This window comes from Orussus abietinus, unplaced genomic scaffold (genome assembly GCF_000612105.2).
Source record: "Orussus abietinus isolate OABI.00-Male unplaced genomic scaffold, Oabi_2.0 scaffold12, whole genome shotgun sequence".
Taxonomy (NCBI): Eukaryota; Metazoa; Arthropoda; class Insecta; order Hymenoptera; family Orussidae; genus Orussus; species Orussus abietinus.
This window is the reverse complement of record NW_019395990.1, coordinates 355147-369575: the sequence shown is the minus strand read 5'-3', so window position 1 is coordinate 369575 and position 14429 is coordinate 355147. Positions and strand designations below refer to the sequence as shown.

Genomic DNA, 14429 nt, shown 5'->3' with positions numbered 1-14429 from the left:
GCCACGGCGGAAAAGGAAAAGGTGGAGAGGAACCGCAACGACACTCTGAGCTCTTTATTTGCTCTATGCACACGGTTCACCAATCGCTGCACGCGGTGCAGCGGGAACGATCAATCAGGTTAGAGATCTGCAATGGCGACTGAAATGGACAACTATATCGTATATATTTTATCGACAGAAACGCCTTCCGATGCGGTATCGTTACATTTTTAACGTTACCTATATCTTCACAGGTGGTACGTAATTACAACTTGGGTTTTTCTCTTGGAACAGTGTATACCAGAATGGGACTAAATTCAGAGAATCGTTCTCATTGGACGCTGTTCTTTCGGCCATATTAGGGGCGACAAACAACCTGTCGGTTTACAGTCCGTGAAGGTGTAAACAGGGAGAACAACGTGGAAGTTAGGAGACAGGCTGGAATTCGATGTCCTGTCAAACAGATGTTACGGAAGAATTCTTTTAACTTTTGAGAGAATCATGGACGAAATTAATGAGTTACGAAAGAAAATTAAAGAGTTGGAGGAACAGCTCGAGGGGAGGGAAAATAAAGATGTCCCTTTTAGGGGAAGAATTGAACAAATGTCCAGCGAAGTTGTGGATTCGAATCCTTACAGGTTAGTGGGTTTTAGGAAAATTACGAAACGTTAAATGTGTGTTCTTTGTGAAGAGAATTTTACTCGAATTGTTAATATTTTTTTTTTTGCAGTCGATTAATGGCCTTAAAGAGAATGGGAATTGTTGATAATTATGAGAAGATACGAGAAGTCACCGTAGCCGTTGTTGGAGTTGGCGGTGTAGGCAGCGTAACTGCAGAAATGCTTACGAGATGCGGCATTGGAAAAGTGAAGTAGTGTTTAACTATTTTTTTGTTACATGTAACAGACATTTTGATATATCTATTTTTAACCCCGTATCGTTCTGCATTGCAGTTGGTCCTCTTTGACTATGATAAAGTAGAATTGGCAAATATGAACCGACTTTTTTTCCAACCACATCAAGTAGGACAGAGCAAAGTGCAGGCAGCGGCAAGGACGCTAAGAACTATTAATCCTGATGTCGAGATCGATACATATAATTATAACATCACAACAGTGGACAACTTTTTGCACTTTATGGACATTCTAAGGCAGGTACAAATAATTTTGTGTTATTTCACTTAATGGTTATAAATCTCCTCGATATTATTGATCATAAAATGTATTTTACACCTTTTTAGGACATCGAGTTTACAGGAAGGACCTGTCGATTTAGTTCTGAGCTGCGTTGACAATTTTGAAGCACGTATGGCAATCAACAGTGCTTGCAACGAGCTGAATCAAAAGTGGTTCGAAAGTGGAGTTTCCGAGAATGCAGTTTCCGGACATATTCAGTTCATTGTTCCTGGAGAATCTGCTTGCTTTGCAGTATGTTCATTTGGTTCTTCCTAAATAGAATGTAACAGTAATAATAATTTGTTATTGTAATCTTCTCTACGTAGTGTGCTCCTCCACTGGTAGTTGCATCAAACATAGATGAAAAGACCTTGAAGCGTGATGGAGTCTGCGCAGCATCCTTACCGACAACCATGGGAATAGTGGCAGGGTTTTTAGTACAAAACGTACTGAAGTGCCTTTTAAATTTTGGAGTGGTATCATATTATTTAGGCTACAATGCCATGCAGGACTTCTTCCCTTCTATGACATTAAGACCAAACCCAAACTGTGATGACAAGTACTGTCGTCAAAGGCAGCAGGAATACTTGGCAAAGCCTAAAGTTGAGATCCTGGCAAACCTCGAAGATGAAGAAGGTCCATTGCATGAAGATAATGAATGGGGTATGGAACAATCATATTTATTCTCTTTTAACGTACTTATACAAATTTTTAACTTTTTAAAAAGAACTTGATTAATGAAGTATAGTATGAAATTATTATTTTGTTTTGAATTCATATTTTTCGATTTAAGGAATTTCAGTAGTTGATGAAAACCAGTCGGATCCTGAGGAAAGCACTACAGTTAAATTAAATCCAGGTCTCCGGCAAGCATACACACTGCCTTCGCAGCCTGTGGAACGAGAACATGAAACTATTCCTTCGCAGTCTAGTGGTCCTAGTTTAGAGGAGCTTATGTCGCAAATGAAATCCTTGTGAATTATAAATTTTTTTTTTATACACTTTCAGACGTTTATATGCATGTTAAATTTCTATAAGTATACAGGTGGAAGAAATTGCTTGATAAAGCTTTATGTCATTGTATTTTCGAAAATCTGAAAATCTCAAAGGAATAAGTAAGGATACAATGTGATCATGATTATTCTCTTTGGAATAATAATAAAAAGTCATGAGTCTTAATAACTTTTGGAAATTTTTATGAAATGAATTACTCATTCAGTTCCAAAATGCTTAAAACATGACAAATTAAATAAGATACATTAAATTAAGTACTTTACGCTAAACATCAAAACGGTCAGCACAAATCCCTTGACCTTCTTCATCATACTCTTCTCTTGTCACCACTAGAGTCCGAAAGCTCGAATCTTTGGAAAGCAATTTTCCTCCTTCCCATGCATACGTAACTGGACTGTAAGGGATAAGAAATTTATATTCATTATCAAAGTTGGAAAGTAAAAAAACTGTAATAGTACTTTTTAGTATTAGAGAGATATTACTCACTCATTTGGAAGTACAACATTAACTGTGTATTCGGAAGGTGCAAGACTTCTCACTTCCTTTATGATCCTCTCACGAAAGCCAGAGAACTTTGCATTGCCTCCCGTAAGAACAATGTTACCAAGTAAATGTGGCCAAGTAGCTTCGTCGCATGTTTTTAAACTGTCAATTATAGCTTCTGGAATACCCATTTGACGAATGCCCACATCGGAAGGGTGAAAAAGTATTTCAGGGATCGCAAACCTTTCGTTATTTAAACGTAAGGTTTGTTGCTCATTTGGTGGTTCGACATCTTTAAGGAATCCTCGCCTTAAAGTTGTATAATCTGGTAGGACGTAGTCCTTCACTATCGGATTCGATTCTGGCTTGTTTCTTGCACGTTTCATGTCTTCAAAGAAATCTTGCGATACGAAGCATGCATCTTCCTTAACCTGGTTGATAACATATGTCTCGTCCATCACATGTAACTGGCGATAAGATATTATCTCTTTAAGGTGATTTGTTAATAATTTGCCTCCAACGTCGATTCTTCTAATACCTTCTTTAACTTTTGTTCCATTAACATATGGTACGATATGTGTGAAGCTATATCCACTGTCTACCACTATACAACATTTGGAATTTGGATTTTGACTTCTATAGTGATAACATGATAAACTAGTGGCATTGATCCTCAAAAGACTCTGGCAATCGTATTCCTCGAAGAAAATCTCCGTCATAGCTTCTTGGATCGCGGTAAAATTAAATAGTGGTTCGGTTACGATCATCGGCATCTGGCTGAGGTTTGCGGGGCAGCATTCTTTTGAAAATATGTGGTCCCAGACGGTTTTCTGAATATCCCAATTGATCAGATACCCCTTTTGAAACGGAAGAATGTAGAACAGGCCGGATGCATCCCGACACTCCTCTATTTGGTTGCCAATGAACGGTCGCCGCCTTTCACTCTTCGCTTTCATTATGCAGTTAGGAACGATTCTAAGAATTAGAAGAATATAAATTAACCTTCCTCACATAACCTCGGATATTTTACTCACTTCGGGGCATCCGACGACAGACCGACTTTCGCAGTATAGGCGCCGTTGTCTAAAATATACACCACGTTACTCACTTTAGAGTGTTTCATTATGACTCTTTAAAAGTAATCCTTCAGCGTGAAGAAAGCCTAATCAGCTGTCACGGAAGTCCCTTTAATGTTTACCGGCAAGCTCAGCGTTTCTCGCGCCCCAGCGAGGCTTGAATATAAAGTGCAGCCAACATTGCAGTTAAACATTCACCAAAAGACATTATCACGGAGCAAAGTATTAACATACCTCTCGATCGCTTAATTACATTATTAACACACGATCAATTAATTGGCATTCGCAATATTCGCATGAAACTACCCAAGATCTCGATGTAGGGCTAATCCGCGTTCGAGTCGTTCGAATTTCGCGGTTTCGTGGCGCGCGAAATTTCGATAACTCGAACATCGACGCCTCGATAGATTTCGATCCGCGAGCTCTCGTGGCTCCGGCTCCTCGATAGCCGTGACGTTTACTCGGTCACGCAGTGACGTCAGAACATGGCGTCCCGATCAGCTGGGTGTTGTGTAGAGTGTGCCCGGGATGCCCGTCTCTGAAGAATCCCCGGAGGACCTCGTCTGCGTGCTCGACCACGTAAGTCTTCCCCGCGGTCATCGCTCGAATCGGCTTTCCGAAAACCCGCGCCACGGGGAATTTCCCCCGGAGCGAAAGCACCCGAACTAACCGGGAAAAATCGAGAGACGCAAAACGCGCCGCCCGGTTTTCCTCTCGACGCGTTCGGACTCGTCTTTCCCCGTCGAGAAATTCACTCGGGGCATCTCGTCGTTCCGCGTCTCCGCGATCGCAACTCCCGAGAAAATTCCGCCTCTCGACCGCGATCCGCCACCTAGCGCGCGTCTCGATCGTACGGTTCTCCAAAAATTGAGAAAAACTCCCCGGGCTCGTTACGGTCGCGAAGACTTCCTCGTGGAACGCCTCGCCTTCCTCCTTCCTCGAGGTTTGAGGTTAGGTTTAAGGTTAAGCGTTCGGAGGCACCCCGCAGTCCCCCGCGGACACCCTGTCGACGCCGTGTGCAAGCGATGCCGTGGCCATTTTCATGCCCGCCCGAGTTTCGTAATCGTTATCAGCACCATATTTGAATTCAACAAGTAACGCAGCCCGGCGAGTCAGCCTGCCGTGCGCCGTGGCGACACCCCACAAGGTTCCGCGACCTTGGCGCGCGCCCTCCGGAGACGTCGATTTTTCATCCGCGATCGATCTCGGGATTTTCGCCAGGAGTGATTTCCCCGTGATCATGAATATTCAGGGGAAGTATTTTCGGGCACTCTAGCAGACGATGCGAGCTCCGGAAAATCGTTCCGTTACCTGATCTCATTGGCGCTCACTGGGATGCCTTTCGCCCTTTGGGAAAGCGTTCCTAAACGCGTCGTTTTAAAATTCGACGTCGCCATCTCGTTTCCTCCTCGCAGGACGAATTAAGTGAATCCTAGTTTTAATTCAAATAATATCTCGGATAGGGCAATGTTTACGAGTATTTCCAGTTGCAGCGGACCTGCACATCGGGAGCGCGGGGAAGGGTGGAAAAGCGTAGAGTGGACGCCATTGTCGGAAATCGTCAGCGCCATATTTGAATTCAACAAGTAGCCCAAGTGTACCATGGCTACGCAACTCCCGGGTCTGTTACGTCTTGTTTGTCCCCTTTTTTCCTCCGTGACGGAAATACCTGGGGAGATTTAATTTCGACGATGGTTGGAAAATGCGATGTCGACTGGGTTACCAAGGATCCGTACGTCAGGGTCGCGAAGACGGGGAGACGAACGTAACATGTCGGAGATCACTTGTGGACGCCATTGTCGGTTCGCGATAATTGATTGGTCACGCAGCCGGCGGTGTTGGATGTTTTTCTCGGATTTGCCCGCCGGGCTGCGGTTTCCGTGGGCTTTCGCTCCCCGGAAAGACGCGGAGTATCGGGACGCGAATGCCCCGGCCTCGCTTGCATCCTGGCGGCGGCCATCTTGGCATTCCCTAAGTGCATAAACAAACGAGGTCGGCGCTGCGGTCGAGGTTAACTGCATCGGCGAGCGCGAGATTTGAATGTCGGATTTCTTCGGATTAATTATACGCCCGTGTGTACAGATTATATCGCTTAATTCTACGACTCCAATGCGATTTTAACCTCCTTCCCACCCGTTAGGAGGTCAATATCTAAGTACCTCGTGCGTCTTTCATCCTTTTACGAGGTTTACAAAAGCGGTCCCGAAACGCGGCCGGGTGACAATCGCGATACACCTTTGTACGCTTATTTTCGTCCCGCGGGGGGAAAACGGGGACCCATGCGCAAATGGATATGCACGCCCGAGAAAGTGACCGACGTTGACGACGGGTTATTAATAGCCACGGTCTACCGACATCCCGCTACGCGAGATAAACAAATCCTCCCTATGTCCGTTCTAGGGAATCTTCCTGAAAGTTTCAAACTCAACCCTCTAGAGCGAGACTTCGTCAGGGCGAAAATCAACTCCCGCTCAGACTCGCGCGAGTAAGAGCCGTCTCTATAATAATTTAATAAGCATAACAAAGAGCGTCTCAGTCGCACTCGGCGCGTTTGGAGCTTCTGCGTCATCGAACCGAACTAGACGGAACGGCTTTAACGGTCAACAGGAAGTGTAACCAGGGGAAAAGATAAAAAGAAAGTGGGAGGGCTCCGTTCGTTCTTTATATTCCGACCGCCATGTTTTCTTCCGCTCCGGAACGCGTACGCGGACATTCCGCGTGTGCGGGACGCGACGACGGAATGGGCGCTCGCGCCTCCCGGCGGATCTTTTATGCCACGCGCACTCATCTTCGTAGCGGCACGCGCAACCGCGTTGCCATGGTAACAAACAGGGAGTCGCGTTGCCTGGCAACGGCATCCCGCATCGATGCTCCTACGTGGCCTCCACGTTCCGCATCGCGAGACGTCAGGCGCTATCCCGTCAGATTCCTTCCGGACGTCTCGAAGGTATTATCCCGCGGGAGCAGCTCGCGGAAAATGTAGTTTCCGATTTCTAGAAGTCGTTAAAATCGATACCAAATCATGGTGGAGAGAAAATCCGGCCGTGATATAACCCCCTCGTTCGCGTATGGCTTTTAGAACCACTTCGATTTAATCGGAAATTTTCGTTTCTTATTAGTGAGTCTGAGTATTTTTTTTTTCTCCCGGACCCGCAGACGGGAGAAAACTCGGAAGCCAGTACTTTTTGGGGTTAGGGTTTTATTGACACCCGGTGTTCCGTGACACGTGACATTTGGGACTCTGGAAAAGTGAGGTTAACCGATACCGACATGTGGCGAGCGAGATGAAGGTCGAGCGTGAAACAGCTTGTACGTTTTCATTCTTTCCCCTATTAAATAGAATTCTTTCCTTTAATTAATGTTTTTTTTTTTTTTTTGGAGTAGGTCAGTTTGATAAACGGAGGATAATGGGAAAATGAAGAGGTTGTTTGGTATTTAGGTATCTTGATACGATGGTTTTAGTGACTACAGTACCATTTGCGAGATGGCTCCGGACAGGCCCGACACGGCAGACATGGAGACCGCGATGGGTCTGACCATCACGCGAGTCTTCAGTCTCAGAGAGGTGTACACGCTGAAGGAGGGGGACAACGCGAGCACCTTCGCGGAGACGAGCTCGGCGGATGAGTTCAACGAGGAGGCGAGTCCCAGCGAGAAGTCGGTAGACAAGAACGGCCAGTCCGACGACGACCTTACCTCTCTCAGCTGGCTGCACCAGCAGAACCTCCTCAAGGGCCTGGAGATCTCGAATCCCTCGAAGAACGCCAAAAACGAGAACGCCCTGAACAACAACGTGTGCGAGGACAGTGCCGACCTCTCCGAGAACACCAATTCCGTGTCGAGCCTCGACGAAAATTATTCTCCAGGTAAGGGGAAGAGTTCATACGTAGGATGTTCCTGGCTTCGTTTACATTCCTTACTGGAAATGTCACGGGATCGTTAAATTTATTCGCGTTTCCAGAGAGCAACGGGAAGAGTAGTTCCAGTTCTACACAGGGACAGTGTTACCAGAACAACGGAAGGGGTTACCAGAAGTCCTCGCAGAACCTTCAGGAGTCTATCAAGAGTCACTACGATACGGCCCAAAGTAATCAGGCGAAGATATCTCTGAGCAACAATAATCTGCCGGTCTCGAATCGCAACAAACACCCGACCCACATACCTTACGATCCTCATTTGCATAGAAATAGCAAACCACCGTATTCGTTTTCCTGCCTGATCTTCATGGCGATCGAGGACAGCCCCGTGAAGGCCCTTCCCGTCAAAGAGGTGTACGCCTGGATCCTGGATCACTTCCCCTACTTCAGGAACGCACCCACGGGCTGGAAGAACTCCGTCAGGCACAATCTGAGTCTGAACAAGTGCTTCCGCAAGGTGGAGAAGGCTCCGGTACGTCGAGAAATGATTTAGAATCGCCCTTCCACCGCGTGAATGGGCTCCAAGGAATCGATTAACGCGTACGATTCTTTATGGTGGACTTTTCCAGAATTTAGGCAAGGGATCGCTGTGGATGGTGGATGCCCAGTACAGGCCGAACCTTATCCAAGCCTTGTCGCGGGCGCCGTTTCCTCCCCCGACCGCTCAAAGTATTTCCTCCCCCGAAAAAACTCCAAGAAAGAACATCGGAGCACGTCTTCCGGATCCGGTCCTCTTCCCTTATCTCTCGAAAAGGCTCGCCTCCAGCAACATCGGCGACAGCCCGGAAGCGGAAGTGGACAGCGACGTGGACGCGGCCGCTGCGGCGATGCTCTCCTTCAAACACGGCCCTATCATCCTGAACCACAACAAAGGTGTGTCGAGAGTTCCCTTTCGTTGATTTTCTCCTTACACGCGTGTACATTATCTAAAACCCTTAATCGTGACCTCCACAGATCGCAGGAGGAAGTTAATGGAACCCGAGAAGCTAGTCCCGGTCATCACGAGGAGTTCCAGCGAGGACCATACGTACAGCTGCATCACGTCGATTAAGTTGGAAAGGTAGGACCATACTTTTTATTTCCTTCCGTTCAAGGACAGGAGACAAAAAGAATTTCCTGTCGCAGTAAGAGGTGTTCCGGAGTGGACGTGACCGGGACGGACTTCGACGAGCAGCGGAAGATCGCGGAGGGTGCGGATGCGTTGCTCAACCTGGCCGGCGTCAGCACGGCTCTCGGCCACGGGAGGCCACAGCACGTTTCTCAGGGTGCTCATACGCAGAGCGCGGTCACCAGGGTCGAGGAGACGTCGCGGATCAAGAGGAGGTCGGCTCCGAGCGAATATCCGAGCTCGCCCGAGAAGAGACGCAGACGTTGGCGCGAGTGGGACGAGGGCAACCGGCATCTGAAACAGGTCAGGGGTTAACGCGTTTTTACGAGTCAAAACGACGCATATCTCGTCGTCGAGGCGCGCGGACGGCGACCTCGAGAGGTCAGGGGTCTCTTAAGGAAGCCGGAAGAGGAACGGGCGACGCTTGGGATGCGGAGGGTACCGAGGAGCCGATTAAATGAAGAAGATGCCCGGAGGTGCGGCTAGTCGTCGCTAGAAGCGCTGCGATCGATTGCAATACCGTGGGCGCTGACGTACAACGGATGTACGGTTTCCGGCACGGTACGACACTCAGCGCTCGCTTTCAGGGTTCGCGGAAACCCGTCACGATGCCAAAAGTGAATTCGATTAGCGCTAAAACCAGAAGCAATAAGTAGGGGAGCACCGCTTTAAGGGATCGTTTCTAACTAGGGTACTAGGGAACGTTGGGAACCAGGTGCGGGTGCGTCAGCCAACGAGGGAGCATCCGCTGAGAGGACCAGGTGTTAATGAGACTCCGTTGCCCATTTCTTTCGCAGAAGTATCAGAGAGTCCCGTCGCGACGCGACCTGAAACCTTTCTACGACCGAATTGGGCAACGAAGAACGAAAAGCAAAATGGCGGCGGTCGGTAGCACGACTCACGGGGAACCAATCGGAGCGCGGCGTCGATGGGGCTGCGCGACGTGGACGCTCTGGAGGAATGCCTTGCGCAGAACACGAAATGGCTACTTTTATGGGAGCGGATGGACTATACACAATATTATTTAATATAGGGAGAAAAAGTGAGAAAGAAAGCGAGAGAGAAAGAGAGAGAGTTTAATTAACTATAATAGAGCTCTATAATAGGTTTCTTCTGTAGATATGTATAGAGATGCGGTTGATTACCATTCGATAGAGAGATCGATAATATATTTGAAAACGGAAGATATATATATATATATAAATAAATACATACTCGTATGTAACAAGCATCGCGAAATAAGAGACACACACGGTCGTACACGAGGCGCGTCGCGGCGTCCGCTCGAGTGGGACACCCCCGGCGACGCGACGCTGGTGCCGCGAACTTACAAAACTTCCATCGCGCGACGGGCATTGAACGAGAAGGGGGTCTGTAGTGTTCTCCTCGCCTTTTTCTACTCTATGTATCCGTGGCTTGCGGGGATAGTTCTCAAGGAAATTGCGTGGCACGCGCACAGGCCACGCTCTCTCCGAGTCGTCGCGTGCCCGAGGTCGTCGCCGGTTTTCTAAATAGCAATCGATCCGTTGAACGGCCGGAATTGATAAGCCTCTCTCAGGGAGACCTAGACCGATCTGGGAACAGAGATCACCGTCGTATTTTTGTAGAAATGGGTCCCTAGAGACTGGGGATGTATTAATCGGCTCGGGTATCCGAGTAGGGAGTAGCCGTTGTGTCTTTTTCGTCCTAACGGTCGCGGGTCTAGCGTAATCGGGGGACGTAAAGTATTCTAATTCCCTATAAACCTTGTTGATCATTATCCGCGGAGTTAAGTGTAAGATACGTAGGGGAGGGCGGTATTGGAGAAGTTTGTAAAATTTGTAAAATTATCTCGGAGGGTTGCGGGCGCTTCTTGTCTCTTATTTGTAGACTCTTTATTTCTTTTCCTCGGTTCTTCTAATTTTTTTATTAGGACGCGGATCGTCCTTGTAAAGGCCTCGGGGCAGGCGACGACGAGGGGAGATCCTACTACTCGTGTGAACTCGTGTGTAGGTCTATATAGAGAGATGGTATATTTTTACAGGGCCTTCGCCCGCGTGATAAAAGCTCTTCCTAACGATTCGCTGATAACGGATGTTCATTAGCTTAAAATGTGAGGGGAAAATAACAGAGGGGAATGAAAACCGCTCTCGACGTTGGCGAGCAAATGGCGAACTATCGGGGCGCAATTAGACCGGCCCTGCCAATGGGTAACTTCCTATTACCATTTCTTTACCGTACCGTTCTTTTTTTTCCCCCCTTATTTTCTGAATAATTCAAGAACTACTGTTCTTCTTCTCAACGTGTGTTGAAGTACATAACTGGTTATACATATATAAATATGAAACACTGGGACGGGGTCACGCCGTAGCTTGGACGGTATGATTGCGCTTAATCTGCATTGTTAATAACGTCGACAAGTCCAATCAATCAAATGCATTAATTCGTAAAATCTTACAGTGACGATCTCCTAATTTCCCTTGTTTTATAAGTTCCATTAGTGTCCGAGTTGTCGCCTTTTTTAGCAATGCAATTGGCTCGTCGATCGGTTTTAATATTACTTGAGCGAACGAGCGAAACTAGGCCTTGAAAGGGCGCGATGACATTTGTTTGTCTCTTTTTTTGTTTTTTTTTCCTCTTGTATATTCATTACTTTTTTTCTCTTTTCATGCTCATGTGATCGCAGCTAGTCTATTGCACGAATGTGTGCAGCTTGCAGGAAAGAATGCCACATTGTTATCGAACGAGCCTTTTCCCCATATATAATATATACATACATACTTATATTTATCTCTCGACCCATCCTAGGTTGACAATTCGCAATACGGTCGTCTCTGTAAATATCGCGAGACGATCCCCTCGTGTGCTCGAGAGCGGCAATAATATTTGCTTGTGTAATCTGTGATATGTATTTCTCTAAAAAAAAAAAAGAAAAAGAAAAAGAAAAAAGAAGAAAAATAATTAAAGAAAGGAAGGAAAGAGGGAAAGAACGTAAGATCGCGCACGTGATTGGGGTTTTCGATTTTTCGTCTTTTTTCCCCCTTTTCTTTTCTCTTTTTTTTTTCTCTATCTTTTCTTTGAGCAACTCTTCGGAGACACGGTGAGCTCTCGACCAGGATGGAAGGGTGTTGAAAATTAGCTCGCTATTCGTATTCACATATGTATTTTCTTCCGTTTTGGAAAAGAAAAAAAAAGAGGACGAGGTTGGGGATGATTTGTTGTTGTTTTTATCTTCGACTTTGAAGACAATCCGCGGTTGCACTCGATCGGCCATCCGTGCGGAAAGTGAACGACGGACATTACGGCTGAATTCTTGTTAATGTGCTGTCTCTTCTGTTTTCTTTTTATTATTTATTTAAACTTGGTGGACTTGATAATTGCGATGCACGAATTTACAGAAATTCTGTGAACCTCCCTCTGCACAGTTAAAATTAACGCAACATCTTGACATCGCCAATCCCCTGCGATTGCATTTGTAAGACCCTTCTATCGGGTTTGGTTTTTTTTTCCTTTTTTTTTTTAAGGGTCACGTTCGTTTACTCGTCACCAAGTTGCGCTTAATTTGTTGTATTTAATTAAATGGGGTTACTTAGCGAGGTGCGTCCAAGCGATCTAGTTTGACTGTTCGTTCGATTTCTTAAAGACTAGCTCCCGTTCGCTACGACTGAAGGTCCGTTCTTCCATGTAGCTTATTCTAAACTACTTGACTAGGAGGCCGACGAGAGCCCTTTCTTATATCACTCTAGTGGTAGCTAATCGTTAAGTTAACGCTAGGGTATCGTTTAGCGGGATAATCCAAAAGCAATACACCAGTTACGCCTGATATCGGATGGAATACTCTGCGATCGGATCGGTACGGCGAGGAAGCCGCAAACCTTTCGAACGTTTTCGCAGAACTTTGCGAGGAGTCAGCTGTTGGAGTTAACTTCGTTTTCTCGTTCTTTTTCTATTCTCTTTTTTTTTTTTTTTTGGTAACGGCTATTAGACCGAATTTACGAAAAATTTAGTATAATCCCTGTTGCTGGCTTCCACGGATTAATTCGACCTGTTGCCAAGTTGAGTTAGGCCTCGTTAATAAGTGAACTCTCTAAATTATTCGCGTGGGTTGGATTAACATGATTTATATTAAGAGGAAACTGTGCAATTGGTTTCCGAATATGGCCCATTTCTTCGACGGGACGACTCGCGGGGGGAATTTTTATTCGGTCAGATTTTGACGAAATTCGCTAAACGCAATGTATATAAGTTTCATTACACGTCGGATCATGCTCGTTAATGAATTGTCGAAGAGATGGGGCACGTTCGATTTTTCCTATAAGTCTTTGTTTTTTTTTTGTTTTTTTTTCCTCTTCCAATCGTTCCGAGCGGACGAATGTTAAGATTTGTTAAGCTGTACAATCTTCATCGCAATCGCGCTGGAAAGCTTTCGTTAAGACTTGGTTTTAGATTAATTTGCTTTAACACGTTAGTTTAAGGGAATTTAATCAAGCTAATATATTTTATACGACCTGCTGGTTGCTGAGTTACTTTAAAGCTTGTTACGGGCGAACCTCATATTATTCGCTCGAATTGATAATTTAAGTGGAAACTGTGCAATTGCTTTTCGAATTGGACTCATTTCTTCGGCAATACTTAACGCGAGGAATTTTTATAAGATCGAAGGGAGCTTTTATGGAAGGTAATTTCCTTTATACCACGATTGTCAAAAGTACTTGGCGAAGAAATGCGGCACATTCGATTCCCTTAGCGTAAAGACTTAGACTTGATCGTTTAAGAAATCTCCAAGGGCGTTATCAATGCTCAAACTGCTGGCCGTTATCACGAACTAATATTATACTTAACGTTAAACCGGCCGTTTGAGCGTCAACGCTTGGCCTACCAAGCTCGCTGCATAACTTGACTAGTTTCATAATTCACGACCAAAAACAAAGAGACATGCGGTCGAGTCGATCAGACAGCGGTTTCGGAATTTATACTCGACCATGAATTAAATTGAATTAAAGGGTGACTCGAACTTTTCCGGTAGAACCCATCTCGTAGATCTCTACAGGACCTTGGCCCTGGGGAAAGCGAGAAAGCTTAGGAAAGATCTGTGGCGAAAGAATAAGAAATTTTGAAGAAGAAAAAAAAATCACTGTTCAAAAGAATCGACGCGACGAGAAAAACTCGCCATGGGGCGGAAATCTCAACGAAAGACCGGCTGATTAAAGCGAGGCATTAAATTAATTAACTTATCCTACAGCGCCGCGACCCACGAATTAGCTTTTAAAGTGACGTTTTATGAGAGGAGATGAAAGAATTAACCACACACACCTAGCCACGGACAATCAAAACGCGTGAAAGAGAGAGATAGAGAGAGAGAGGACAGTGATTTTGAGTTGCTTCCGTTGCGTGATGTGCCAAACCCTAGGAACTCTTTTACTTTGCGAACGCGAACGTTTATTGCTACTGATTTTTAGCAAATACATCTAAATANTTATTAATTTTAAACGATCACACTGTAAAATGTTTGTTAAGTTTTTGGCCTTGCTTATACGACTTAAGTGTAATATTTTAGGCTGTAACCACGACGGAACTTTGTCTAATGAAAACGGTGGAAAAGAGTAGCCCCCTTTTGTTATTTCTTATTAATATTTTCCTCGCGATATACTTGGAGTGCCTTCTTTGTAGGTCACGTCTCGGAGCGGTGTCTATTCTC

General features: G+C 45.6%; 3 protein-coding genes across 6 annotated transcripts; 2 read left to right on the top strand and 1 right to left on the bottom strand.

The window, feature by feature from the left end:
- Window positions 1-26: 26 nt before the first annotated feature.
- Window positions 27-2334, top strand: LOC105698725 (ubiquitin-like modifier-activating enzyme 5). Its single transcript, XM_012423201.2, has 7 exons — window positions 27-118; window positions 234-617; window positions 710-845; window positions 933-1129; window positions 1220-1406; window positions 1481-1817; window positions 1948-2334. The coding sequence occupies exons 2-7, from the start codon at window positions 481-483 to the stop codon at window positions 2130-2132; spliced, it is 1179 nt and encodes a 392-aa protein (XP_012278624.1). The 5' UTR covers window positions 27-118; window positions 234-480; the 3' UTR covers window positions 2133-2334.
- Window positions 2218-4205, bottom strand: LOC105698723 (actin-related protein 6). 2 transcript variants are annotated; one of them, XM_012423199.2, is made up of 4 exons: window positions 3962-4205; window positions 3686-3883; window positions 2655-3626; window positions 2218-2562 (listed from the first exon to the last, which is right to left on the bottom strand). In XM_012423199.2, exons 2-4 carry the CDS (start codon window positions 3772-3774, stop codon window positions 2433-2435), a joined length of 1191 nt encoding a protein of 396 aa, XP_012278622.1. In that variant the 5' UTR covers window positions 3775-3883; window positions 3962-4205; the 3' UTR covers window positions 2218-2432. The 2 variants fall into 2 exon arrangements, with proteins under 2 accessions (XP_012278622.1, XP_012278623.1); XM_012423200.2 differs by having other exon boundaries at window positions 3686-4205.
- A 15-nt stretch (window positions 4206-4220) lies between these two features.
- Window positions 4221-14204, top strand: LOC105698722 (forkhead box protein N3). 3 transcript variants are annotated; one of them, XM_012423197.2, is made up of 8 exons: window positions 4964-6212; window positions 6884-7036; window positions 7190-7593; window positions 7689-8116; window positions 8214-8517; window positions 8599-8704; window positions 8770-9055; window positions 9550-14204. In XM_012423197.2, the coding sequence occupies exons 3-8, from the start codon at window positions 7212-7214 to the stop codon at window positions 9778-9780; spliced, it is 1737 nt and encodes a 578-aa protein (XP_012278620.1). In that variant the 5' UTR covers window positions 4964-6212; window positions 6884-7036; window positions 7190-7211; the 3' UTR covers window positions 9781-14204. The 3 variants fall into 3 exon arrangements, with proteins under 3 accessions (XP_023289795.1, XP_012278620.1, XP_012278619.1); XM_012423196.2 differs by having other exon boundaries at window positions 4964-6674; window positions 6847-7036; XM_023434027.1 differs by lacking the exons at window positions 4964-6212; window positions 6884-7036 and adding an exon at window positions 4221-4306 and having other exon boundaries at window positions 8770-9680.
- Window positions 14205-14429: the final 225 nt, after the last annotated feature.